General features: G+C 35.8%; 1 protein-coding gene across 2 annotated transcripts in view; it reads left to right on the forward strand.

Annotated features, from left to right (window-relative positions):
- Positions 1 to 17,091, forward strand: part of Nipbl (Nipped-B homolog (Drosophila)) — a 174,558-nt gene extending 157,467 nt beyond the window's left edge. Inside the window, exons 38-47 of one of the 2 annotated variants that reach the window (XM_005386212.2) lie at positions 293 to 383; positions 2,476 to 2,649; positions 3,059 to 3,249; positions 5,844 to 5,951; positions 6,421 to 6,621; positions 10,994 to 11,140; positions 12,754 to 13,028; positions 14,029 to 14,203; positions 15,361 to 15,590; positions 16,101 to 16,113. In XM_005386212.2, coding sequence (XP_005386269.1) covers positions 293 to 383; positions 2,476 to 2,649; positions 3,059 to 3,249; positions 5,844 to 5,951; positions 6,421 to 6,621; positions 10,994 to 11,140; positions 12,754 to 13,028; positions 14,029 to 14,203; positions 15,361 to 15,590; positions 16,101 to 16,107 — 1,599 coding nt within the window. In that variant the 3' untranslated portion in view covers positions 16,108 to 16,113. Of the gene's footprint in view, positions 1 to 292; positions 384 to 2,475; positions 2,650 to 3,058; positions 3,250 to 5,843; positions 5,952 to 6,420; positions 6,622 to 10,993; positions 11,141 to 12,753; positions 13,029 to 14,028; positions 14,204 to 15,360; positions 15,591 to 16,100 lie in introns of both variants that reach the window. The other variant, XM_005386211.2, reaches the window with a different exon arrangement.
- Positions 17,092 to 27,947: the final 10,856 nt, after the last annotated feature.

Consider the following 27,947-nt stretch of genomic DNA (forward strand, 5'->3'; position numbering starts at 1 on the left):
CTGAGCTGTATTCCCAGCCCAGAATGCCACTATTCTAAAGTAAATAGAATTAGTGATTTTTTTTATCCTTTGGTTTTGGGAATCAAACCCAGAGCCTTGCACATAGGCAAGTGCTGTACCACTGAGCTACATTCCTAGCCCGGTGTGGCTTTTTGGTCTGTTTTGCTTTTGGGGGTGGTGGGGCAGGTAAAATGACTTGGGAAATTTCTGTTTGCTTTTAGACATATTCTTCCTCTTATTTGAAAATTGTTTATTCTTTTTGAATACTTTACCATGAGTTTTTCCCCCTTAGGTTAACATAAAGGATAAAGTACTTGAACTGCTGATGTATTTTACAAAACATTCAGATGAAGAAGTACAAACAAAAGCCATCATTGGCCTGGGTAAGTTAGGGCTAAATTTCTTTATAGTTTTTAACTTTTCTAGGGGTGGAGTAAACTTTTTAAATACTGTGAGTCTCAATTGTTGGTTTATTGGAATGTTTCTGTTGGCAGTAGGATCTGGTCTGTAGAAAGGAGCGGAATTTAAAATATGTGGATTCCATTTTTGCCTCAGCCAGTCAGTTTCTGGGAGATCTGGAGCAAGCAACTCACCTTCGTTCTTCATTGCTAAATACACATAAGAATGTTGTCTCCTACCTCTGTTTCCTAGGGTATCTTAAGAACATTCATTAAAGCACTTTGCTGATAAAAGCTGATAATGTAGAAGAGTTTTTTTGTGCTGTTTGCATATTTCTATTTTTCATTGCAAAGCTTTTGTCATTAACTTATTTACAAGCACAGCTGTGAAAAAGCGCAGTTGGATATTTAGCTGTTCAATGATACTTTCCCAGAAACACTGATTATGGTTTATCTGAAAGGAATTAGAATACAGTGGTACCTTGGTTCACAAACTCAGTTCTTTCCACAATTCTGGTCACAAACTAACTGGACGAAAACCAAATCAGATTTCCTCCTAAGGTCAACATTGAACCTAGCCGTTGAATTTGATTCAGTTCTTGTCCAACTCAATTTGTGACCAGAATCTTAGGAAGAAACAAGTTCATGAGCTGAGGTATCACTTTATAGGTAAATAGGAAGTGGATAACATTAGAGTGTCTGGATTGAACATCCTTTTAAAAAGTCTAGAACTCACATTAAGCATTCAATAAGTTTATTCCTTTTCTATTTAAAAAATAAAATGCAAGAAAAGCAGTATCTCCAGGTTTATGTTTTTATTGTTATTATTTCTTTCATGTAAATACATGTAAAAGTACGTGTATTTCCAAAAGTACTTAGAAATGTTATTTTGATATCTTCGTCAAGGTCTGTAACACAGTATTAGTTTTCAAACAAAAACAAGTAATATAGATTCTCAGTTACATAAATTCATTAGATCATGTTTGTGATACACTTTAAACAAATTTGTCTTTATTTCCTTATGACTCCTCCATCCCTTTCAGAAAATTACTTAAAGCAAATATAAAAATTCAGACATCATTTACTATATTATAGTAATACAATGGCATGGTATTATATTGGGGTAATACTACCTTCAAGGCAAAGTGTATCATCTTCAGTCTGGATATAAGTTACAGAATAGCAAAACCAACTGTGTTACAGCAAATTCAGAGAACAAATAAATGAAGTTAAAGAAGCAGCACTATCCAGAAAATAGTGGCTCTAGACCAGTTAATAAAAGGTATCTCGCCTGGGCCATAGTTATCCTGTGTGACCTTGGGCTAGTTATCTGATCACTTTGCTTTGAGTTTCATATGTTTTTGATATTAACACTTGTCTACCATCAAGGATACTCATTTTTCTCAAACTAGTAAGCGTTTAGATATTAATAAACTGATAATGTTTTGCTACTTATTATTCAGTGGTGATAGAATTCAGCCTGTGGCCTCAAATGCCATATGAGAAAGAAATAGGAGATACTTTTAGCTCTGGTCTATTTGAAATTTATTGTTTCATCAAATGGATATATTTTAATATTTTTAAAAATACAATGTAGTACCTTCTGGTAGGGATCTGAAAAATGTTTGCCAACATTATTTCTTAAATCCTAAAAACATCCCTTTGAGGTAGGTGGGTGGTAAATATTATTGTCCCCATTTTACAGATGGAGAATTGAGGCACAGAGAGATTGTGTGACTCACCTAAGGTCACAGTACAAGTCAGTGGTGGAGCCAGGAATAGAACCCAAGACTCCTGACTCCTAATCCACTCCCCTAGCCACTAGGCCCTGCTCCCTCCTCAAGGTTTCCTCTTGTGTGAAATTCTCCTTTGAAATGCAATTTCTTGTTTTTAATTCATGGGGAAAGAAGTACCTGCTCTAATACTGCTCTAGGTAAGGCCACTAGCATATTCTTCCAGTCATTTTAAGTTTTAATTTTTTGAAATAAGGAGCTCTTTATGTAATTTAACATTTTCATTAAATGCTATATTTTCTTGTGCTAGGGATATATAAAGATTTTTTTTCCATCTTTTTTAGGATTTGCCTTTATTCAGCATCCAAGTCTAATGTTTGAGCAAGAAGTGAAGAATCTATATAATAATATTTTATCTGATAAGAACTCTTCGGTAAATTTAAAAATCCAAGTGTTAAAAAACCTTCAGACCTACCTACAAGAAGAGGATACACGCATGCAGCAAGCAGATAGAGACTGTAAGTGGAAATATATCTTTTAAGTTTCACAGTACAGTTGTGGTTATGAAATTATAACCCATTTTCTTTAATACATAGAGCTATATGTTCGTATCTATCAGATAAAGAAATTCAGTTAAATAGCAATCCTTAAGGTTCATGGCTAGACTTGAATATTCCTAAAATCCCTAAAATATTTGTAGGTTTTAAGGTATTTGCAAACATTAATATTTTAATGGAGGAGAAGGCATTATACTTCTCCCCAGATTCATAAACGAGCCTGTGACACAGTTGGGGGAGAGGGGATTAAAAATCATGATGCTACAACACTAGCTAGAACATGTTTTGATTTTGATTATGGCCTAAGTTTGGAGTAGTAAAGTCAGTATGCTCTTAGTACATTATATATTCACCTTTTGCTTCTTTTTAGGGAAGAAAGTTGCAAAGCAGGAAGACTTAAAAGAGATGGGTGATGTTTCCTCAGGGATGAGTAGTTCTATCATGCAGCTTTACCTCAAACAGGTGCTTGAAGCGTTTTTTCACACTCAGTCAAGCGTACGCCACTTTGCCCTAAATGTCATTGCTTTGACTCTAAACCAAGGTCTTATTCATCCAGTTCAGGTAAGTTTTGTAGCAGCACCACTTAACTGAAAGAGCCAGATTAGTTATTACTTAATGACATTGTGATTAAAGAATAAATAGTTCCTTATTCTTCTTAATCTTTAAACTTCTTTGTCCTAGACTTTCCTTTCTTTTTTTTTTTTTTGTACCAGAAATCAAACTCGACCTCACACTTGCCAGGAGAGTGCTGTGCCACTGAGCTACATCCCTGGCCCCCAAATTTTCCTTTCTTCCTTTCTTCTTTCCTTCCTTTCATCCTTTTCCTTTCTGCTTTCCTTTCCCTTTTTTTCTTTCTTTTCTCTTTCTTTCTAAGAGTTGATTGTCCAGACTACCCTTGAATTCTGAGGTTCAAGCAATCCTCTCACTTCAGCCTCATGAGTTGTTCCAAATTCAGAGAATGTAGCACATTTTGGACAATCTCTTAAATTGTTATTACTGCAGAATACCCATATGTATTCATAATATTGCTTCTATTGAATTTCCTGTTTCTACGATAGAACATATGCTTGAATCATTTTATGTGAGCAACAGTGATAAATTTATTTTAATCTCATATTTGCCTTTATCCCTAAGAACCAACAATATAAAATGTGAAGAGAATTAACTAGACTTAAGAATGTACTAGGTTCAATAGGGTAGAGTTTTAGTTCACAGAAAAATTCATTTTTATAACCCCAGGTCAGTTTTGCGCCTTTAAATTGGAGGTAATATCAGCTGCCTAACATGTTAAAGTATTTATGAGAATGAAGTGATATAATAAAAGGCTTGGGTGTAGCTTAGTGGTAATAGGGCTTGCCTACCATACACAAGGCCCTTCATTCAAACCCCGTACCACAGAAGAAAAAAGTGATATAATAAAGACATATTAGTATTCCTGAGAATTGGCAGCCATTGCTGGTATAGCGGTATATATACTATTTGATAGGATATTGCTGTAGGCTATGACATGTATTTCTATCTAATTTTTTTTTTTTTTTTTTGGTACCAGGAATCAAACTCAGGACCTTGCGCTTGCCAGACAGGCACTTATGCCATTGAGCTATATCCCCAGCCCATGTATTTTTATCAATTTGCCAACTCTGTACACTTTAGGATTTTATTTTTTATCACTTGCAAGGAGCTTTTTCTAAAACAGGCTATATTTAAATATGATGTCTTAGTCCCTGTGTCCTAAAACAAAGCACATCAGCAGGTACTTAACCTGTTCTTCATGACTCAAGGCCTTCATCATCAAGGTCACTTGTTACAATGCACAGCAGTGTGTGGATACTTGCCCCTTTTTGAAATATTTGGGACTCTTTGCTGGATTTTTTTAGTATTACACACATTGAGAACCCCTTACTCAAAATACTTGGTGCTAGAATAGCTTCAGTTTTTAGAGTTTTCTGTATTTTGGAATATTTGCATGAACTTTACCAGTTAGGTATCTCTGACCTGAAAATCCAGAATCGGAAATCGTACATTTGAAAACAAACATATTGTCGATAACTCAAAAAAATTTGCATTTCCTATTTTCAGGTTAGAGATGCTCAATTTGCTTTCTAAAACCTATTGAAATTTTTACACAAAGAAAGTACAATGAATTCCTTTATATTCTTCACCTATATTCACCATTTGTCACTTGTGCCACATTTGCTTTCTCTTTTTTTTTACCTTTGCTTGTTTCCGAATCATTTATAGTAAGTTTCAGGTGTTACAATTCTTCACATTTAAATTCTTCATATATTTTTTTAAGAACAAGGACGTTGCCTTACAAAGCCAAGATGCAGGCATCAAATTTATGAAATTTTCAAATGTTGTGTTATATTTGCTTGTGTTTTGTCTTGAGCCAGGGTCTCTTTTGTGTGTCCTAGGCTGGGTAAAATTCACATTGTCCCTGCCTCAGCCTCCCAAGTGCTGCCAACAATGTTTTTCATAGACTTTTTTATTTCCTGATCTTGGATTTAACCCATGATTACCCATTCCATTTAGTGCTGTGTCTGTATTTTTATAGTTGGTTTTATGTTTGTTGTTGTTGGCTTTCTTACTGGCATCTGATTCAGAATCACTTAACATGGAAATAGTATTTCTAGACTTTAGAAGTATAGTGAAGGAAGAGGCTGGGGATACAGCCCAGGAGTATAGCACTTGCATAGCATGTGCAAGACTCCTAAATGCCATGCATACTCAGCAGTGCAAAAACTATACTTAATGTTTTCTAGCTTCAAGTATGGAAAACAAATTACTGTTTTGCCCTATATTATCTTTATTGTAGCAAATTCAGTCAAGTTTAAGAATTACTGGACTACACATTTGTAGTACACTATATATGCTAACCTTAAATGGGATAGTCTTAGTGTGGTAGAGTACTTTAAAGAACCTTATACAACACTGAAATTATTTAAATTTTATTGCATCAGTATTTTTGCCAATGCTTTCTTGCTAAGATAATCAAAAGAAAAATTGTATCATTTTTTTAAAGAACACTAAAACGTAGCCTTTATGGGAAAGCCTATAAAGATTCATATTTCCCAAATATACAAGTTTTGAAATATGTCAAGATAGAGTTTTTGCTACTGTGATGTCTTATAAATGCTTTATTTTTGTTTTTACAGTGTGTCCCATACTTAATTGCTATGGGCACAGACCCAGAACCTGCTATGCGGAACAAGGCTGATCAGCAGCTTGTGGAAATAGACAAAAAATATGCTGGATTTATTCATGTAGGTATTTTTTTAACAGCATAACCTAAATTTAAACATCGTTCTTTAGTAAACCAAAACCACTTCTCTGGTAAACGTTCTGCCCACAGACCATTTCTTTTAGAACAAAATGTTTTGTTTAGTGATCTTCTAAACATGTAATTAAGTTTGTTTCCCAGGGTGTTTATTCTGATTTAACTAAGATTCTGCCAGAGTGATGTGACAGTCCAGCAAGCGCACTGGACTAAAGGTCAGGAAGACCCTACTTGGTGGGCTTGGCAGCAATGATTTTTAAGCCTTAATTTTTTTCTTCTGTAACATGAAGGATTTGCAAAAGATACTCTTTAATATTCTCTCTACTACTTCATCCTACAGTTTTTATTTTGAAAAAGAAAACCAAATGTTAGCCTCAGAATGCAGTGCTCAGAGTAATTTTTAATTTGACTCTTACTAATTTCCCTGACAAAAATGAGGCTTTTATTGATTTCAGATGAAAGCAGTGGCTGGTATGAAGATGTCTTACCAGGTACAACAGGCAATCAACACATGCCTAAAAGATCCTGTAAGGGGTTTCAGACAAGATGAATCCTCTAGTGCTTTGTGTTCACATCTTTACTCCATGATCCGTGGAAACCGCCAACACAGACGAGCCTTTCTTATTTCTTTACTCAACCTCTTTGATGACACAGCAGTAAGCATAAAAACTTATTATTTTTTTAAATAAGTGTTCTAGGAATTTTATGCCTAAAATATTCACTTTCTAAATATTGCCATTTTAGTAACTATTAGTGACTGTATTAAATATGTAGCCTTAATCCACTAAATTATTTTCAGGAAATATAGTCAAAATTGAAGAGGAAATCTTACACGAGAATAAGTATAATGAGGAATAAATTGTAATTATGTCTCCATAGTATTTTAGAAACTTTGAAAACCACTACTCTAAGCATCTTTGTAAGTAAGCTGCATCACTAAACTATCACTTCAGGAACGGATTACCTAAAAAATAGACAAGGTGAATTTCTCCCTTTTCTGTAGGTCTTAATATTATTAGAAAAATAGCTATTGTAGAGTTTTGGCTACTGAGATCTCTAATTATTCATTTTGACTTCCTTAACGAAGACTCCATTTTTTTCCTTATCATAATTTTAACACTTGGCTACTGCACAAGTTGTGTTGGCCAAGACCATTAACCAAGAAAACAGAAAGTCCTATTTTTTAGAGTTACCTTTTAATTTATTCATTCATTTTACACAGCTATTTCTTCAGCATTTGCTATGATATTAGCCATTATATAAGAGATTGTAGGATAAAATAGTAAAGGCCAGTGTGGTGTCTGCCCACATAGAGCTTACAAACCAGACTAAGTGTGTAGCCGCTTTATGCTGAACAAAATACATATCTTTTCTTATTTTAGTCACTAGCTTGACAGATTTTTCACAGTAAAGCAAAATTATAATTTCCAAAGTAATTACAGTAATGCCTTACTAGATCTACTATTTTTAAAGTGCTACATGAAATTTTTGTATAGTCATCTAGCAAACGTTACAACCACGTATAGTAGTACCTTGGTTCATGAACTTAATTTGTTCCACAATTCTAGAAAAGATGGCCACATTCATGTTCATGTAGGAAAGATGGTTACAGTCGTGTTCATCACCCAATGCAGAGTTCTCAAACAAAACCGGAATTTTGCCAAATGCTTCTGTTTGCAAACCAAATTGTTCACAAACAAAAGTTTTCATGAACCGAGATATCATTGTGTTTCAGAAATGCCTGAAATATAATGTCATCATTATATCATCAGTATTTTGCTTTCATTGAGTGTAGGAGACTATGCTACGAGTGTAATATAGAATGACATGCTCTTGCACCCTCAGATCATTTTTACCTCCAGTTATGAGGGTAAAGAACATAAACAGTGATTAAGATTAGCATATATTGAGTGCCTGTCACTATTGCTCCAGTGCCTGACTCTCTGTGTGGTTTCACTTCCTACTTTTTATCTAATGTATGTTATGTCATCTCAGCATTTGACACTAGAAATCCAGATTTCATAAGGTAATACTTTCTCCTGATTACCTTTGACAGTATTGTAAGAGGAGGAACAAATAAATCACTGAAGGCCTAGAAGAATTAGGTGAAGCAAATGAACTCAATGAGTCAGGAGGAAGAGGTACCAGGCAGGGTTAAAAACATAAATAAAAATACAAAGATAAAAATGTGTAGGAAGGGCTGGGGATATAGCTCAGTGGCACAAGCGCCTGCCTGGCAAGCATGAGGTCATGAGTTCAATTCTCAGCACCAAAAAAAAAAATGTGTAGGAAATGATGAGTAAATTGTCTTTGGAAGAGAGCAGTCATATTAACATGTAGTATATAAAGAATCCTGTATACCAGGGGTCCCTATCGTTTGGAGCTGTTAGGAACTGGGCCACACAGTGGAAAGTGAGCAGTGGGCAAACTAGCAAGTGAAGCTTTATGTGTGCTTACAGCAGCTCCTCATAGCTACCATTACCACCTGTGCTTCACCTCCTTTCAGACAGCAAGTGGCATTGGATTCTCATAGACGTGTGAACCCTACTCTGAATTGCCAGGCGAAGTATCTAGGTTGCATTTGAATAATGTTGAAACCATCGTCCCTCCCTGACCCCATTTATGGAAGGATCATCTTCCAAAAGAACAGTTTCTGGTGCCAAAAAAATTCGGACCCACTACTAGAGACAGTGGAGGACTAAATGATGTGGATAGTGCCAAAGAGCAATTTAGGAACATGAATTTTTCAGCATTGTGTTCACCCTGGAAGTAATAAGAAATTGATCTGTTGTGCTTCCAGTAGGGGGAAAAAAGAATGGGTAGTAGAAAAGGAAAGAAGAAATATTGTGAAGAAGGACTAAATTAAATTAGACTCTGCTGGGCATGGTGGTGCACACCTGTAATCCTAGCATTCAGGAGACTGGGGCAGGAAGATCACAAGTTCAGGGCCAATCTGGGCTACCCAGTGACTTTAAAGCCAGCCTGAACTATGCAGTATAGCAAGACCCTGTCTCAAAAAAAAAAAAAAGATTATATGAGAATAGACTTAAGACAACTAGAATGTTTTCTCCTGGACACATGAGAAAAAGGAGAGAATGGTGTTGCTAAAGACAGTTTGGAAAGGAGTAGTTGACTTAAGGACAGGTAAGGGAGTAAAGAGCTAGGAAAAGAAAAGTGAGGAAGAAAGATTAGGAAGGAAAATATAGTTAAGAGTGTCAGATATAGCCGGGCATGGTCTCACACGCCTGTAATCCCAGCACTTGGGAGGCTGAGGCAGGTGGATTGCTGCGAGTTTGAGGCCAGCCCGAACTGCATAGTGAGACCCTGTTTCAAAAAGACCCAAAAAAAAAAAAAATAGTGTCAGATACTACTGAGAAATCATGAAGACTAAGAAGTAAAGGACCAGGGATACAGCTCAGTGGCACAGCACCTGCCTGGCAAGTGGGAGGTCCTGAGTTCAATTCCCAGTACCAAAAGAAAAAAAAAAGACTAAGAAATTTCAAAAAAATGATTGAGTAGACAGAAACTATTCAGCAATGAGAGACATTTAAAGAATAGTGGGAAGAACAACAGACCAGTGGTGATGCCCCATTTTGAGTTTGTTTTTGTTTCTATTGGTTTGGGGGATTTTTGTTTTTTGCTTGGTTGGTTTTTTTGAGGCAAAGTCTTACTATAGTTCTGGCTGGCCTTGAACTCACTGTGTAGCCTAGGCTGGCCTTGAACTTGTGGTTATCCTTCTGCATCAGCCTCTCTAGTGCTAGGATTACGGGTGAGCACCTCCATGCCCGGCTAATCTTTTGGAGCTTTCAGTGATGCGAACAGCTCACTGTGGCACACGTGGCATAGGTTCACCACCACTGGTCTAGACTGTTAAGGTTGATTTTGAAAGGAAAGAGTAATGTAGGACTATTATGGCCAAAGTTGAAGAATTAATTTTGAAAAAGTTTATTCAGAGAAAACATTTACACTCCTGAACATTTTTGTTCTAGCTAGAAATGCATGTATAAATTATAGTGTTATATCTAACAGATGAGGGTCGGTACCTACTTCCTCAACTATAAGATGTAGGTGTTGACACACTTTAAAACATGGATTGAGAGTCTTAGCAATATTAATACCAGCTTTCTTCTATTTGTTCCTGTGGAATTTTTATTGTTACTGCCGCTGTTAGATTGTTATTTGGGTGGCAGGGGGAGAGTGGATGATAAGAGAGATTACTTGTTTGTTGCTACTTTTTCTTTTTCATTTTTTTTCTTTTTTTTAAGCTATGTGTAAAAGGAATTTAAATACTAGTATACCTGTCTTTATATTGTAAAATATCATGAAATGCTGAAAGTCTCTAAATTACTTCTTTTTAAAACCAAAAACTAATAGTAACCATAATTTTTCTCTTTAATTTCACCTTCCTTGAAGTTTGTATAGTATGCAACTGGTAGCACTGTCAAAACAACTCTGATATTTTAAATTACGTATACAGAAAAAATTGACAAGTGTTTTATTAATACATGAGTTTTGGGGGTTTTTACCTACATACTAGTACTGCAGCTACCAGTTGTGTTTGAGGGCAGAATAGCAACCATGTGTAACTGATCTCCACATGTATAAACTCTTAGAACCACAATGACAAATACAAACTCATGTATGCTTTCTGCTGTGGTATGAATTTGTCATAAAGCTCCAGGATATGCTGAAGGGAAACTAAGGATTTTCACTTGGGTGCACTAAAAACTTTCACCTCTTCTCTCTTGAGGTAGCATGATGTAAGTCACTATACGATCTCCCAAAAGGTGTAAGATTATAAACCATTTCTGCTGCTCTCAACTTTTCTTACACCTGTCTCCCTCTTTTTCTCCCTTTCCCTCTTCCCTCTCCTTTCTTTCCTCCTTCCTTCCTTCTCCTTCTGCCTCCTTTCTCTGTATTTCTCTGTATTAACTGAGGTGAAAGTGCCCTATAACTTTCCTAAAAGGCTTTTGGATGGGTTTCTAGATTATCCGCTAAACATATGTACCTTTTTTTTTAAATTTACAGAAAACAGAAGTGACTATGCTCTTGTATATAGCAGACAATCTAGCCTGTTTTCCATACCAGACACAGGAGGAGCCGTTGTTTATAATGCATCATATAGATATTACACTCTCAGTTTCTGGTAGTAACCTGCTACAGTCATTCAAGGAGGTAAGTTACACACATTACTATTCTTACTGCATCTGTCAAATGCATCAGGCATGCTATCTTCACCGTTTTATTTCTCAGTATTCTTTTTATTCTTTTCATAAGTATATAAAATGTTTCTAAATGAATTAATTGAAATCTGGGCAGTACTTTAATTGGGAGAGGAAGTAGGTTGCTATTTCATTTCTATTCAGGAAGATCTAAAACCATCCCATTTCTAGATCATTTAAGTTGACTTTTACACATACATATGAATTGTTCAATTAATTGAGCCAATTCCACTGTATTTCTGTCATTTTAAGCACTGACTTAATTTTGTGTCCATTCACATACCCATTTAAAACCCATTTTAAAGCACCTTGCCATTCTGTAAGTCTCATAACGCTGTAGATCACAACTGTATATATGAAGATAGATGATTGTGCATGTGTATGTAGCCTACTTAAAAGGAAACAATTTTTTTTTCAAAATTTGTAGCATCATTCATCTCTTTATCCCTCAATAGCAGAATCATAGTGAAGTTGGCATATTTTATGCCCAAAATTCTTGCTAAGTTTCTTATAAGCATTATATCTTTTCTATCATGACTTAGGAAGAAATTAATAAATTATAAAAGCACCCACTGTAGCACTAGGTACAAATGAAGCACTCTGTAAATTCTCTAAAAAAGAAATCAATGGAGTATTTTCATGTACTTGATAATGCAATTAAAATCTCATTTTATAAAACTGTACTGCTCAAAACTCAGCCTTTTCAAATTGATATATCAGGAAAATTACTTTAACTACCCAACCACTACAATTATAGGGTAGGTATCTGCACCCTGCTTCTTGAACTGTGGGTCACAGATCAGGAGTACCACCATCTTCATCTGAGGGCTTATTGAGCTGCAAAACCTCAGACCCAACCCTAGACCTCCGAAAAGAGAATCTGCATCTGTAACAAAATCTGTAGTGTATTAGCATGAGTGTTAAACTTTAAGAAGTTGATAATTAACTTCCCAGCAACTTTAAGCCGTCATGCTCTTATTTTATTTCAATTACTTTTGTAGATATACTTGTATGTGATATTTTACTTCTTGACAGTTACATTTTGAATAATTGCTTTTATGATTTGTTCCTACCGTCCCTCCCCCACCCCGCAGAACACAGTTGTTCTTTTGAAGAGCTAACATTCTTGAAAAGTACAAGAAACAGGATTTAAGTAATTGAGGAAAGTTGCGTATTATCTTGCTGTAAAATTCCTGAAAGGGATAGTTTCATAAAATCTAGAGATATCTAAACCTACCTTACACTCAGTTAAATTTTAATTACTGCTTATCTTCTATAATGACTTATCTATGATTCTTTTATAGCTAAGTTGCCTTTCATTACTATCTTCATGAGAAAATTGTTTATCTTTAAATATGTTTGGAGAGTGATTTTGGTAAAGAAAGGAATAAGTGATTTTACTTAGTCTTGGGGCCTAATTTTTCCCCCAAGGTTTACATCTCCCATTGTTTATAAAAAGTCAAGGGGTTTATAAAGTATTAAGGAAGCATATTGAAACTGTTGACTGAAGTACACATTTGGTAGTGGCCTTTTTTTTCAAACAGAATTATTTCTTCTTTCTTGCAGTCTATGGTGAAGGACAAAAGGAAAGAGAGAAAATCATCACCTAATAAGGAAAATGAGTCAAGCGAGAGTGAAGAAGAAGTTTCCAGGCCTCGGAAGTCACGGAAACGTGTAGATTCAGATTCAGATTCAGATTCAGAAGATGATATAAATTCAGTGATGAAGTGTCTGCCAGAAAATTCAGCTCCTTTAATTGAATTTGCAAATGTCTCCCAGGGTATTTTATTGCTTCTTATGTTAAAACAACATTTGAAAAATCTATGTGGATTTTCCGACAGGTAAGTTTGTAATGAGCAGTAAGAAAGAAAAACTGACTGTTCAAATAACAAAGAAATACAAAACCCAGTTTTGTTTGTATGTTCACTTAATACTAGAAATACTCCTTTTTAAAAACGTGTATCTGAATAGGCATTTCTAGGGCTGAGGGCTGTAGGGCCGAAGCTCAGTGGTAGGCTGTATGATCAGCATTCATAACTCCACAGATTTGATCCCCACTAAAAATAAATAAATAAATAAAGACATTTCTCAGGTTTCCATTACTTTGAAGGTAGGCACAGTGTTGCCAGAGCTCACATTTTTTCTAGAAACATTAGAAATCCAGACCTTTTTTTTGTAATTATACTGACCATTGACTCCAGAGTTCTCATACATGTTAAGTATGTACTCTACCACTGAACTACATCCCCAGCCCTAGGAATCTCATGAGAAATATTGACAATTAAGTTTAACAATTTAAAACCTTGTAAAGTCATAGTACAGTGGTAAAGAGTTAAAGATTTTTAAACCAGAGTTGCTAACATTCGGAAACAGGTATGTAAGCAGTGAGTCTGTCTTCTGTGTAGAGAATGAATTAGTCATGAGGCAAAAAGTAGGAGGTAAACCATTTAGGTGGTGTTGATTTAATTGTATTAAAGCTACCGTACAGTCACAGTCAGAGTAGTACAAAGAGACAGGGGAAACTACTTTCATTAAAAATGATGCTTCTTGCATATAATTGGATTTCTCTGAATTTGTTGATTCCTTAGATGTATATTTTCACCATCCCTTCATTTTGATGCATTTAGTCAAGACAAATACAAATGGAAAGAAGAGATTATTTTTTTTACTTGCTTTTATGTCTTTATTTTCTTTTAAACATATTTATTTTGTGTCCAAGCTCATTGGTTGCAATGTATGTAATAACAGGTTTTAACTAGTAAATAAAATTTAAGTAGAATGAATTTAAATATAACTACTTGAAAAATGTTTAAGATACTTGGCTTTGTTTTCCCTAAACAGTAAAATTCAGAAATACTCTCCATCTGAATCTGCAAAAGTATATGATAAAGCAATTAACCGAAAAACAGGAGTTCATTTTCATCCCAAACAAACACTGGACTTCCTGCGGAGTGACATGGCTAATTCCAAAATCACTGAGGATGTGAAAAGGAGTATAGTCAAACAGTACCTAGACGTGAGTAGTATAACTAAAAATACTTCCTTGTCATAATGACTTCTTTGAAAAATAAATGACGTGATTTATACATCATAAAAGGGTAAAATGCCTGGGCATGGTGGCACAAGCCTGTAATCCCAGCACTTTGAGGTTGAGGCAGGAGGATTGCCATGAATTCCAGGCAAGCCCAGGCTGCATAGTGAATTCAAACCAGGCGGAACTACACAGCAAGACCCTATCTCAAAAAACCAACGAATGAATGAATGAGTGGCAAAACCATGAAATCATCCCTTTGGCCATTCCATTTCTCTCCTTTGTGATAATATTGTTACTTTTTCTTACATATATATATATATATATATATATATATAAAATCTCTTACATATATATATCTTACATGACTAATGTAAGCATATATAATTGTATGTCTCTGGTGTGTACGGTGTGTGTGTGTGTGTGTGTGTAAAATGTGCTTTTAAAATGTCTTTAAGAACAGGCAGATTCATAGAAACAGAAAATAAAATCAGATTACCCAGAGACAGGGAAGAATTTTGGAAGATGTTTATGAGTACAGGTTTCTGTTTAGAATGGGGAAAAGCTCTGGAAATGGATGGTGATGATTATGCAACATTCTGAATATACTTAATACCAAAGAATTGTATGCTTACAATGTCAAAGTGATAAGCTTTATGTATATTTTGGCATTCTGAAAAAAATGGTTTTTGAATGTCCTTAGAGGACCACCCTTATAAAGTTTTATATTTTGATCTACTTAAAGCACATAAAATATTTTCATTTTACATTCTTCACTATCCTTTTAGAGGGATTCTCTAATCTTAGCAAAGAGGGAGAGGCAGAAAGATTGCTCAGTAATTATTATCACCTTAATCACTTGGATCCAAGAGGTAATTATGGTTTCTGGGTGAAATCCAGCCGTGTTTTTTTGTTTGTTTTTAATAACAACGTTTTAATGAAATGGTCATGTTCAGTTCTGTAGCTACAGTCATACAGCAGTGGTATAAATGGACAGAAACCAAATTGCCTACAACCTCAAACCTATTTACTATCTGACTTTTTATAGAACATGTCACCAGACTACTGATATAGAAAACAGCTAAGCATTTTGACAGGCTTTGCAGTAATGACTTAAAACTTAATTAATGTATTTTTTGTAGTTCAAACTTCTCATGGAACATCTAGATCCTGATGAAGAAGAAGAAGAAGGGGAGGTGTCAGCCAGCACAAACGCTCGGAACAAAGCAATTACCTCGCTGCTTGGAGGAGGCAGCCCTAAAAATAACACAGCAGCAGAGACAGAAGATGATGAAAGTGATGGGGAGGATAGAGGAGGAGGCACTTCAGGGGTGAGGCGGAGGAGGAGTCAACGTATTTCGCAGCGTATTACGTAAAATGATTTTTATGTGCTTATATATGTCAGTCCATTAAATGTACACCAAGTAATGTAATACTTATAAAAGAAAACATTTTGTAGATAGAGATTCTCTACTTAACCATTTATACATCCTTTTGTAGAAAGTTTAACATAAAAGATAATAAAAAAAAGAAATGAGATTTATCCAGCATAAAGGGTTATTAATTTTTTTTGGATTGTATTAATGTGTGTTATCCTTTTTATTGTTGCTAAGTTTTATGTAGCTTTATGGTTCATATGTATATATAATTTTATATATCAAGAGTAAAGACACGGGTACAAATTAAGAGTTCTATGGTTTTACAAGTATATGTTAACCCCTTGGCGCTGGCGGTCACGGTGCGTCTCATTGCCGGCAATGGAAGTGTGCTGGGAAATCCCAACTCCCGGCGTCAAGGGATTAAAAGCAATAAAAACAGTAATTTCACTAAATTTCTTTTGTGTAACACTTGGTCTTTTTCCCTCCCCCTCCCAATGTTTTAGTCATTGAGAAGGTCAAAACGAAATTCAGACTCTACGGAGTTGGCAGCACAGATGAATGAAAGTGTTGACGTCATGGATGTCATCGCTATTTGCTGTCCAAAGTACAAAGATCGACCACAAATTGCAAGAGTAGTACAGAAAACCAGCAGTGGCTTCAGTGTTCAGTGGATGGCAGGCTCCTACAGTGGCTCCTGGACTGAGGCTAAGCGCCGAGATGGCCGCAAACTGGTGCCTTGGGTAGACACTATTAAAGAGTCAGACATTATTTACAAAAAAATTGCTCTAACGAGTGCTAATAAGCTGACTAATAAAGTTGTTCAGACTTTACGATCCCTGTATGCCGCCAAGGATGGGACTTCCAGCTAATGAATTTGTACATGCAGCCAAATTTACAGGAATTTTTTTAAAGGCAGAAAAACTTGAAATATCAACATTCTGGCAAAAAAAAAAAAAAAAAAAAAAAAAAAAATCAGTTTTTTGAAGAGTAAGCGTGGAACCTGGGATGCAGGAACAAAAGGAGGAAATGTTGGGCAGACATTTTTGTGGGAGCTCCCTTCGCTGTTGTGCAGCAGAAACAGATTCTCAGTTCATTTTTACTCCCACTGTATTATAGTTTAACAGAAATTGTTTATATCTTGGAAAAAACTTTCTGTTTAAAAAAATAAACAAGTGAATGTTGGAAACTAGTCTGTTAATGTTCTTAATAAAGTGTTCTTGGAGTTTAACCTAGCAGCGGATGGCTTTCTTTAGCTTAGCCCAGTTTCCAGGGAAGCATTGTTTATTCCAGGCTGTAAAATGGCAGAATCTCCTGGATATATAATTTATTCTGTTGAAAAAAAGCATGCAGTATCTATGACCTATCTGCAGAAGGAGTTTTTGTAAATGTAGATTTTGTTGTATTAGGTCACCCTGAAAACAATACAAGAAAAGGGATCCCCAGGCAATCTGGTGGAGCAAATACTGCAATAAATTTTTTTACTTCTCTTTGTTACTTGTCTGTTTCCATTTGAATTTCTTATTGTAAAGATCTGTTTAAATCCATTTATATTATTTTGCAGTCTTTTATGTAAAATTTATTATATCACTGGTTTTCAAAGCAAAACATAAAATATTGTTTATACAGTTTGTATAGGCTGACTTCTGAATAATTGGTATCTTATTTTCATTCCCGTAAGAGGGTGTAAACAATTAACTCCAGGGTTTTATTGTATCCTGCAATATTTAGTATTAACTATATATGATTTAGCACTGTGCCAAACACATTTTCAAGAGTACATTTTGATATAAAAAGAAACTATAGTTTATTCCTTGTATGCTTCAATTTCTTTCTAGTGATGTCATGTTGGTAATATTTACTTTTTAAACTTCGGGGAAAGGTAACAATTCTATTTTGGAAAAACATTTCTCTTAAAAGCGATGCCATGTTATTTTAGAAACAGAATTGAGTATGACATTTCATAATTACACACACTGCATTTTTCACAAATTATTTTTTAATGCAGAAAGAGTAGTTTTTACTAGTTGGGATATTCATTTTCTATTCTAAAAATTTTTAGCATACATCTTTTGGAAGTGATTTTCATTTATACATTATTTACTACAAATACCTCAACTAAATTGAGAGTAAGGTGTTTAATCTTAGATTTGCATAGTTGACATTCAGAAAAATAGTAATGTGTAAAATTTACAGTGGATGAGGTCTGTTTCAAGTTCAGTCATTTTTGAAATGTGTACTTATTTTTAAAAGTTTGGAAAAATTGACCTCTCAAATGCTAACTTTTATGAATCTAGCAAGTAAACAGAAGGTATTCAGTTTGTGAGGAAGAATAATTGCACAAAATACTTTTTATGAACACCTGTTAAAACATTCTGAGTGTAACTTTCAGGATCTACATCCTATGTGGGATTCTTTTTGATGCTTTCTTGAAGGAAATTTTTCTTTTCATGTTCTTCCTTTAGTTGCGTATTCCCTTTTCTCTTGCTGTGAACTCTGGACAAAACTAGATTGAGTTCTTCCCCTTGGAGGTTTATATCAACAGTGAATTTCAGGTAGATTATGAAAAAATATCAGTTAGAAAAAATACATAAAGTCTAGCCCAGAGAGTACTGCAGAATAAAAATATGAGTGAAAAAGCCAGTTTGAATGCTATGTGTCTGACGACGATCTATGCTGTCATTTATTCTCAAAGAACCTCAATTATTTTGTCCCATTTTATACATGGGGAAGACAGGCTCAGAAGATTTGGTAACTTGCTAATCAGTGTCGTAAGGGGGATTTAAATCCAGAATTGTCATAATTGTCTCACTACTCTAAGCTAGTTGAACATCAGACCTTAAGGTAGAGCTTATGGAACGTAAACTTGTTCCTAAAGTGTCCTTATACTGTGTTTACTTGGGAATCCTATTAAAAGTAAGCTTTAGGAGGTAAATACACAGTAGCAAGTCTTTTCCCTCATTTAGTTATAGGTGAGTAACTGCTAATCATTTAGAACTGAAAAGTTTTACATATATTCCATATATATGGAACTATATTTAGCTCCATACTTTATTATTAAAATAAGCCACATATAGAATCTTTAGGTTGTGAGTTAAGTATACAAAGTTTCATCAAGTTGATTTCTCAAAGATGATATTTTAAGCCACGAACAGTGGTACAAGGCTGTAATCCAGGCACTTTGGAAGGCTGAGGCAGGAGGATTGCAAGTTCAAGCCCCCCCCCCCCATCAATTTACACCCTATTTCAAAATTAAGAAAATGAAAGAGGATAGGAGCATAGCTGAGTGGTAGATATTTTAGGTCTTAACATTAAAGTTAAAATCTTGAAAGTCAGAAAATCAAAGTTTGTTAATATAGAGGGGATTTGCAAAGTTCAACTGCAACCTATTTTGTTGAATAATTACTGAGATTAATTGGTCTAAACTGTGTTTTACTGAATTGTATTGAAACGAAGATGTGGTATAAATTTTAGGGGGTTGGAGATGTAGCTCAGTAGTAGATAAGTGCTTGGCTTATGTAACGCCCTAGATTCAGTCTCCAGCACCATCCTCTCCAAATGTTGTCAAGTACCTTATAAGTTTTAATGCAAAATTTTAAATTGACACTTGAGACAATTTCAAATTGTTATTTTAACAAAGGACATTAGTTTTAAAGACATCCATACCAATACACATGGTAGACAATTTAGAGATCTGTAGAATATTCTAGAATTCAGTAATAACAAGAAACAGCTTTTAGAGAAAACTAGTTTCTCTGCTAATATGTTGAGTATTTGAATTGTTAGTGGTAATGAATGCACACAGGCAATTTTTGACAGTTGTAGCCTCTTTTAGGTAAGTCAAGCTGATATTTACTATATGTATTCCACTATCAGCACATAAATTTATCATATTTTTATCTAGGAAGTAAATTTAACCAGGGAAATGTATGGTACACTATTTGCACACAAAAAAATCCTGCTCACTACCCCAGTGTACAGTTGGTCTGCATCTTCAGAACTGCCAAGGAATATGGATCCTAAACTAGTAAAATTACTTCTGCAAATAAGCTCATCAGGTTGCCCCCTCGCAGTGATCATGTTTGAAACACTGATAGTAATTGGTGCTCTGAAAATCCTACTTGTTGGGACTGGGAATGTGGCTCAGTAGTAAAGTGTATGCCTAGCATCTCCAAAAACAAAACAGAACTTTACTTTGAACCTCTTGCTGTTTGACTTCATTTTAAGACTAAAGTTTAACCTTCTAGCTAATCTTTGTTATAGGATGCATTAATTTTATTTGAATTTTTTTTAAAAAAACACTAACTTGTTTTAGTGTTTTTTCCTCAGAAACAATTGAATGCAAATATGGTATGATAGGTTACTCACTAGACAAATCCGAGCTTAGTTTGTTTACTGAATGGTCATAAAAACCCTAGGTGGTTCACACAACACTGTAGGTGACTCCGCTTAAACTACCCTTTGTTTTTAAAATCTCAGTTGTACATGGCTTCATTTCTTAGAGTTGGCATAGTATGTATACAATTTTTTTCCTCATCAGAATTTTTTTTTCTTGGTGTTTTTGAGACGGTCTCGCTATGCAGTTCAGGCTGGTCTTGAACTTGCAGTGATCCTCCTGCCTCAGCCTCCCTGGGATAACAGGTGTGCACCACCATGCCTGGCTCCTTATCAGAATCTTAATTATTTTAACTTGATATGGGAACCCCTGTGTACTCATCACTCCATTTCAATTGTTCTGAATTTCTGACCAAACTTTTAAAGTGTACTCCAGACTCCTCTGCTATTTTTTGAAAGATATCCAAAGCATCATGTTTTATCTATATGTTATCTTTAAATATTAATACTCCCCTGATATCAAATATCCAGTAAGTCTTCAATTTTTCACCCCAGTTTTCTACCTGGGCATAATAGCTCCTGCCTGGAATCCAGCTACTCAGGAGACAGACCAGAGGATCACTTGAGACCTGGAGTTCCAGACCAGTGTAGGCAACATAAGTGTTCTTTTTCTTAGGTCTTGTTCTATAGGTTTCTCCCTATGGTATTTTTCTTGCAAATTTTTTTATGTAGAAACAATTTATTAGACCTACAAAAATTGTTGATTATAAGTAGAGGAATTACAATTATCTTTTAGTTTTTACCACTTTTCCTTAACCTGAATTTATGTAGGTTTTGGAGGCATTGGACCTGTCTTCCAAATTCATATTGATGTTTGAGCATTTGTAAATGTAACAAGTATGGCTACAGACATAATGATGGGAAATAGGTCCGATTTTCAGAACAACAGATTTAGCAGATAATCAGGCAGGCAATTGGGGATGAGTTAAGGAAATAAAAGTTCAGATGTAAGGCAGGGATTATGACTCGGTGCAGCATGAACTATGCACAAGGACCTGGGTTCAAACCTCAGTATTATGGGGGGGGGGGAGCCAGAGAATACCCTATAACCAGAGTTCCTTTGTTAATTAGATACTGCTTGAAATAAATAGACTAACGCTGGGGATATAGCTCGGCACAAGCGCCTGCCTGGCAAGTGCAAGGTCCTGAGTTCAATTCCCAGTACCAAAAAAAAGTAGATTACAGTTTGTGATTGTTTTTATTTCTTTTCTCATTACCCTCCAATCCCAGTACTGGAGCTCAAACTCAGGCTTTCGGGTTTATATATTTTATTTTGAGAGGACTTCGTCAGTTACCCAGGCTGCCTTTGAGTTTGCAGTCATCTCCCCTCAGCTCCTCAGCTGGGATTACAGTCATGCACTGCTGCACCATTTGTGACTTTTTTCAGACATTGTGTAATCTCAGTCACAGCCATTAAAATGAAAAGATGTGTTATTTCATCAAATACAGTTTTACATTAGCCTTTTCCCACTAAGAAATGGCAATGTGCCTAGATTGTAATTTGTCTAGAATTGTGATTTTGGCTTTATCAGACTCAGATCTTGGAAAAAAAGAATAGAAAAAATCATTGTGATCTTAACTTAGGATAAAATCTAGATTAATAATGGGTCTCCATATTCCATAGTTTAGAAATATTTCTAGGATCATACAATATGAGAGATACAAGAAATTATTTACTATAATCCAGATGCTCTTAACCATTTTGGAATTCATGAACCCTTTTGAAGATCTAATGAAAGATATGAAATCTCTCCTTAGCAAATAGAATAAATTTACACGTAGAATTATGACTACAATTTCAAAGGCGTCATGGTTACCCCCATCCGAGTTCTGTAGATGTCTTGGAAATCAATGGGCTACAAATCTAGCCTGTTCTAATCTGAACGCTTCTTTTTAAGAAGGTGAAATTGAGGCTGAGAGGTGAACTAGTATCCCCAAACTGTAAACCCACTTAGAACCAAGAGTCAAGAGCAATCCTGGGCTCTGACCTCACTTAGTAGTTGCTCTTATAAGGAAGATTTCATCTTGGGAAGTGGAAGTCTCCTGATAAGGTCTGAATTTAGATTACATAATGACTAAATTCTGTTGATTTTTTTAAGTATCTTTTGAAAGGTCTACATTTATATTTCCAGATTTTGTGATGCTTGCCATCCTCTTAGATAAAGAGTGAGAAATGCAATATTTTATTGTTGTATTTTTATTTGAATTATTTTCTATATTATCTGGTAGTAAAGAGTTAATACTCTTTTCTTTGAAGTCAGAAGACACAGTCTCAAGCCATGTGTTTTGGAAACAGAATGTAAAATGTATTTTGGTAAATAAAATCACTTAGCATACCATCTGGGACTTAATGAAATCCCTAACTATTTCGTGTGTGCATTTATATTCTTGGTTTATAGAATATTAACAAAGCGGGGAGAGTGGAGGACGGAAGCTGCCTGAAAGTTGCAACAGCAGTGCAGTACGGAAACATGAAGCTCTAGACAGCTCTAAGGACTTTAGTAATGTGATGATATAATTCGACTGTTTTACTGTAGAGACATTTGAAGGCCATTAAGGATTAAGAAAATCTGAGCAATATGGAGGAAGATAAAGTTACCAGGAGAGGACAGGAGGGCAGTCTCAGCCACCATGACTGAAGGAGGGTCGTGGTGGCTGCAGGGATGAGCACTGGAGTGATTACAGGTGTGTTTAGGAAAACAGCAGGACTTGACAGTCGAGTGAATGGGGTAAAGGAAAACGGGTTGTCAAGGATCGCTATCAGGTTTCTCCAGCTTAAGTGACCAGATTTAATTTTAAATCTGTTGAAAGTGATTACCGTAGGACATTTGGGTGATGTCCAAAGGCGGGAGTGTACACAAGTATGACCCTTTTACAGCAAAGGCCCAGGCCAGGACTATATTTGGGAGTCATTAGCACGTGAGCTGGAGAGTTAAGATAGCACAGAGCCAGAAAGGACCCTGAAGACGGCCTGCGCTTAAGCTTTGATAGGAGAAAATGAGTTTGTGGAGGAGGCAGAACAAATCATTAGAAGCATAGAGGAAAATATAGAAAGCAAGAGCTAAAGCAGTTCAATAAAGAGGGAGAGAGAAACATACACAATGTTGCAATAAGATGAAGAGGAAAAATGTTTTACCTTTTCTTTATGATGTAGAATTAAGCCTTGAGGTGAGTAATTTCAGATAGGATGAGACCAGAAACCAGATGTTAGTTGATTTGGAATTGAGAAATGAATGAAAGTCTTGAAGAGAGTGGAAAGACAGGAAAAGAGACAAAAGAGTATTAAAATTTGAGAAGAGAAGTTGGATGAAAACGCAGATGGTAGAAGACCTAATATACCACACTCAAAAATTTGGAAGGCTTTACACGGTACGGTATAGTCAGTTGTGTTCATGCAGCACTGTCTGCAGGGTGGAAAATAGTGATGCTGAATTGCATGATTGTGTTTTCTCCATGGTGCTTCGCTTCCCAACACAGGAAGGTGAATAAGGAATAAGAAGCAACGAGAGAAACTTTGGCACTGAAGAGACCAAGAAAACACACACTGCAGTTTGCACTCCCTGCTTGAGCTGAAACCTTGGCACGTTGCTTCCTGCTGTACTAACGGGTCGTCCTGGAGATCATTTGGTATGGACACTGGTTCGTTTCTGTGGGACCCGTTCCTACACTCCATCAAGAAACTGTCCTGGAACTATTCTTTCTTTGGCACAATCTAGATTGATTTTCTGGGGTTGCTGCAAAATTGTACCGGTTTCCCTCCCTTCTCTGATTTGGGCCCAGAATCCATCCTTCATACTTTTCCCTCCTTTTAGCTTAAAAATGCAGTTTTCTTAGCATATCCTGCATTAGCTTCCTAAGAATGGGTGCATGGAGCTAAATTTTTTAAATCATCGGATGTGTTCCTGATAGATGGGTCTGAGACAGATGAAGTGCCGGACTCTCCCCTTTTTCCTCTGCCAGGCAGAACAAGGTGTGGTTTAAGCAATGGCTGCCATGCCCCTCTCCCTGGTTTCCCTTTGCTGTCCCTCACCCTGCCCCGTGGACTGAGCTTGCCTCTTGCCTCAGCATCTGCCCGCCACCCCTGACGTAGCTTTGTGGCCACTCTCTGGGACACCCCAAAAGGAGGTGCAGCTGAGCTGTCAGCCAAATGCTCCACCCCACTCCTGCCACTCCAGAAACTGCTCCCTCTCACAGAAGAAGGAAGGACCATCCTCACATGGCTAAGGTCAAGGAGAGAGGGATGTGGGCCTATTAGTGTCACACCCAATCTCCTTAAAGCCCAGTCAGCTGTAAGGAACACAGCCAGCCCTCCCAGAGATTCCCTGGTTTCAGCCCTGCCATTTTCCACAGAGATACAACTGTCAGTCAAACAGCTTGCCTCACCTTGGCCTCTCTTTGAATCACAGTGAGGACAGCTATGGATATTCCAGAACGCCACACCCACTGGAACCACTCACAGGCCTGCACTTGGGCCAATCAGGACATATTTTATATGTTCTTTAGTGCATTAGTCTGGTTTTTAATCTGTATATATAATAATTAACTTTATGAGGTTTTATAAGATAAATCTTACGCTAGGAAAATGAAAGGAGGATGGAGGGAAGGGGGAAAAAGAATTGAGATGTGTTATGTGCATGTACCCATGTAATCATTAGCTACTACAAATATGTACTAATAGAAGTCAAAAATTTTTTTCTTCAGTTTATCCTCTGTAAAAATTTCTTAGTTACATTTTGACTCATTTTTTTGTTTTTTAACTCTGAATGTTAGGGCCAGGGATATAGCTCAGTGGCAGAAGCATCTGGCTGGCAAGTGCAAGGTCCTGAGTTTGATTCCAGGAACCAAAAAAAAAAAAGAAAATGGCCAGGGATATAGCTCAGTGGCACAGTGCTGGCTTGACAAATGCAAGGTTGTGAGTTCAATGCCCGGTACCGGAGAAAAACCAAAAAAAAAAAAAAAAAAAAAAAACTCTGAATGTTTTTCAATTTTATATTCTAACTTTAAATTTATTTCTACTATATTTTTTCATTTTTTTGTTAGTATATGTATGCAGTATATAATTATTTCTTCCTTTTTATTTTTTTAAAGAGAAAAACATAAAATAACAATGAAGACAAAAACAAAACAATACAAAAGCAATAAAAACAGGGGCTGGGGATTTAGCTCAGCGGGACAGCGCCTGCCTGGAAAGCACGAGGTTGTAAGTTCCATTCCCGGTACTGGAAAAAAAAAAAAAAAAAAACCAAAAAAAAAAAAAAAAAAAAAAGCAAAACAATAAAAGATTTCAAAACAAGGCGATAGGAGTGAACAATGGTTGTTATACTACATACAATTATCTTCAATGAAATTGCTCAGTTTACCAGATGCAAGAATGAAAGACTGATCAAACCATTAAAGATAATAACGAGTAATAAAAAAACATTAGAAATTATATGGAGCTGCATTAAACAAGACTAGGAATTCAACAATGGTTGTTATATTGCATATTGTTGTCTTCAAATGAGTTGTTCCAATTATCAGATATAAGCATGCAAATTGGTTAAGAGAAAAAAAAATTAAGCATTAACTGTTCCTTTCAATAAATCAACAGACATCAGCAATACACCTATCTCAGCTATCCTTGTATAATATATAACAAATAGGAATATTCTTTCCTATTTGAGCAGTTTCTTTCCCTTTCACAATATCTATTGTACTTTTCAGATTTTATTTACTTTTTCAGGTTCTTACACTAGGGAGGCAATATGATGTTTACATATGTGAGTCTGATTTACTTCACTTATGAGCATGGCCTCAAATTGCATCCACTGACCTATAAAAGCCTCTAGGTTATTTTTCTTTATAGCTGAATAATACTCCATTGTATAAAAAGACCACATCTTTTTTATCCATTTCTCAGTTGATGGACATTTGGGTTGTTTCCAAGATATAGCTATTATGAATTGTGCTGCTATAAACATGAGTGTGCATATATCGCTGTGGTGTGATGTTTTTAGTTCTTCTGGAAAAATACCCAGGAGAAGAATACCTGGGCTGACTGGGACCTGTAATCCTAGTTTACTGAGGAATATCCAGACTGATTTCCACGGTGGCTGCACCAGTCTACGCTCCTACCGACAGTGCAGAAGGGTTCCTTTTTCTCCACAGCCCTTCAGCATTTGTTATTGGTTGATTTCTTGATGATAGACATTTTTTTCTGGGGTGAGATGGAACCTCAGTGTTGTTTTAATTTGCATTTCTCAAATGACTGTTATAAACCAGGGCCTTATCTTTTTAAATTCTTTATATGTTCTAGACAGGAGTCCTTTGTCTGAGGGACAGTTGGCTAAAATTTTTTCCCAATTTGTGGGTCTCTTTTCACCCTGTTGGTGATTTTTTTTTTTTGATGTGCAAAAACTTTTCAATAAGATGAGATCCCAGTTGTTGATTGTTTGAAGTATTTCCTGTGCAGTTTGGTTTTTGTTCATGAACTCTCTGCCTACCCCTATGGCTTCAAAATTTTTCCTACTTTCTCTTCCATTAGATCTAGTGGTTCTGTTTAAATATTTAGATCTTTGATCCATTTTGACCTTAGGTTAGTGCATAGTAATAGACATGGGTCTAGTTGTATAGCCTTTGGCATGTGGGAAGTCAGTTTTTCCAGCACCATTTATTGAAGAGGCTATCTTCCTTCCAGTGAACACGTTTGGTCCCTTTGTCAAAGATAAAGTGGCTAAGTGTGTTTGTGGTTGTGGCTTCATCTTCTAGTCTGTTCCATTGATGTTGAGGTCTAGTTTTATTTTTTTTTTTTTATTTTTTTTGCCAATACCATGCTGATTTTTATCACAGTAGCTTTGTAATATAATTTCAAGCCAGGGATTGTGATACCTCCTGCCTTGCCTTTGTTGCCCAGAATTGCTTTTGCTATTCTGCATCTCTTCTGGTTCCAGGTGAACTTTAGGAGTGTTTTTTCTAGATCTGTGAGGTATGCTAATGGTATTTTAATCGGGATTGCATTGAATCTGTACAACAATTTTGGGAGTACAGCCATTTTTACAATGTTGTTTCTTCCTATCCATGAGCAAGGAATACCTTTCCATTTTCTGATATCCTCTTCAGTCTCTTTTTTCAGAGTACTGTAATTCTCACTGTACAGATCTTTTGCTTCTTTTCTTAGATTGATGCCTAATATTTCAACTTTTTGGATGCTATTGTAAAAGTTATAGTTTCCTTAATTTCTCTCTCAGTCTGTTTGTTGTTTGTGTATAGGAAAGCTATTGATTTTTGAGTGTTGACTTTGTATCCAGCTACACTACTGAATTTGATGATTAACTCTAGAAGTCTTTCGGTGGAGATTTTGGGGTCTTCTATATAGAATAACATATCATCTGCAAATAATGATAATTTCACTTTTCCCTTTCCTATTCTTATTCCTTTTATTTGTCTCTCTTGTCTAATTGCTCTGGCTAATATTTCCAGAACTATGTTGAATAGGAGTGGTGACAGTGGACATCCTTGTGTTGTTCCTGATTTTAAAGTGAAGTCTTTCATTTTTTGTCCATTTAGTATGATATTAGCAGTTGGATTGTCATAGATGGCTTTTACTAGACTGAGGTAAAGTCCATCTATTCCAATTTTGTGTAGGGATTATATCATGAATACTTGATGGACTTTATCAAAAGATTCTTCTGCATCTATTGGGCTATTGTGAGTCTTATCTTTGGCTCTGTTGATATGATGTATTACATTAATTGATTTGCATATATTGAACAATTGCTGCATTCCTTGGATGAATCTCACTTGGTCATGGTGTATTATCTTCTTGATGATTTGCTGCATTCCATTAGCTGGTATTTTATTGAGAATTTCTGCATCTGTGTTCATTAGGGAGATTGGCCTATAGTTCTCTTTTTTGGTTGGGTCTTTCTCTGGTTTTGGTATCAGGGTAATACTAGCTTCCAGGAATGAGTTGGGGAGAA

The sequence above is a fragment of the Chinchilla lanigera genome, unplaced genomic scaffold, assembly GCF_000276665.1.
Source record: "Chinchilla lanigera isolate Chin_1 unplaced genomic scaffold, ChiLan1.0 scaffold00025, whole genome shotgun sequence".
NCBI classification, from domain to species: Eukaryota; Metazoa; Chordata; class Mammalia; order Rodentia; family Chinchillidae; genus Chinchilla; species Chinchilla lanigera.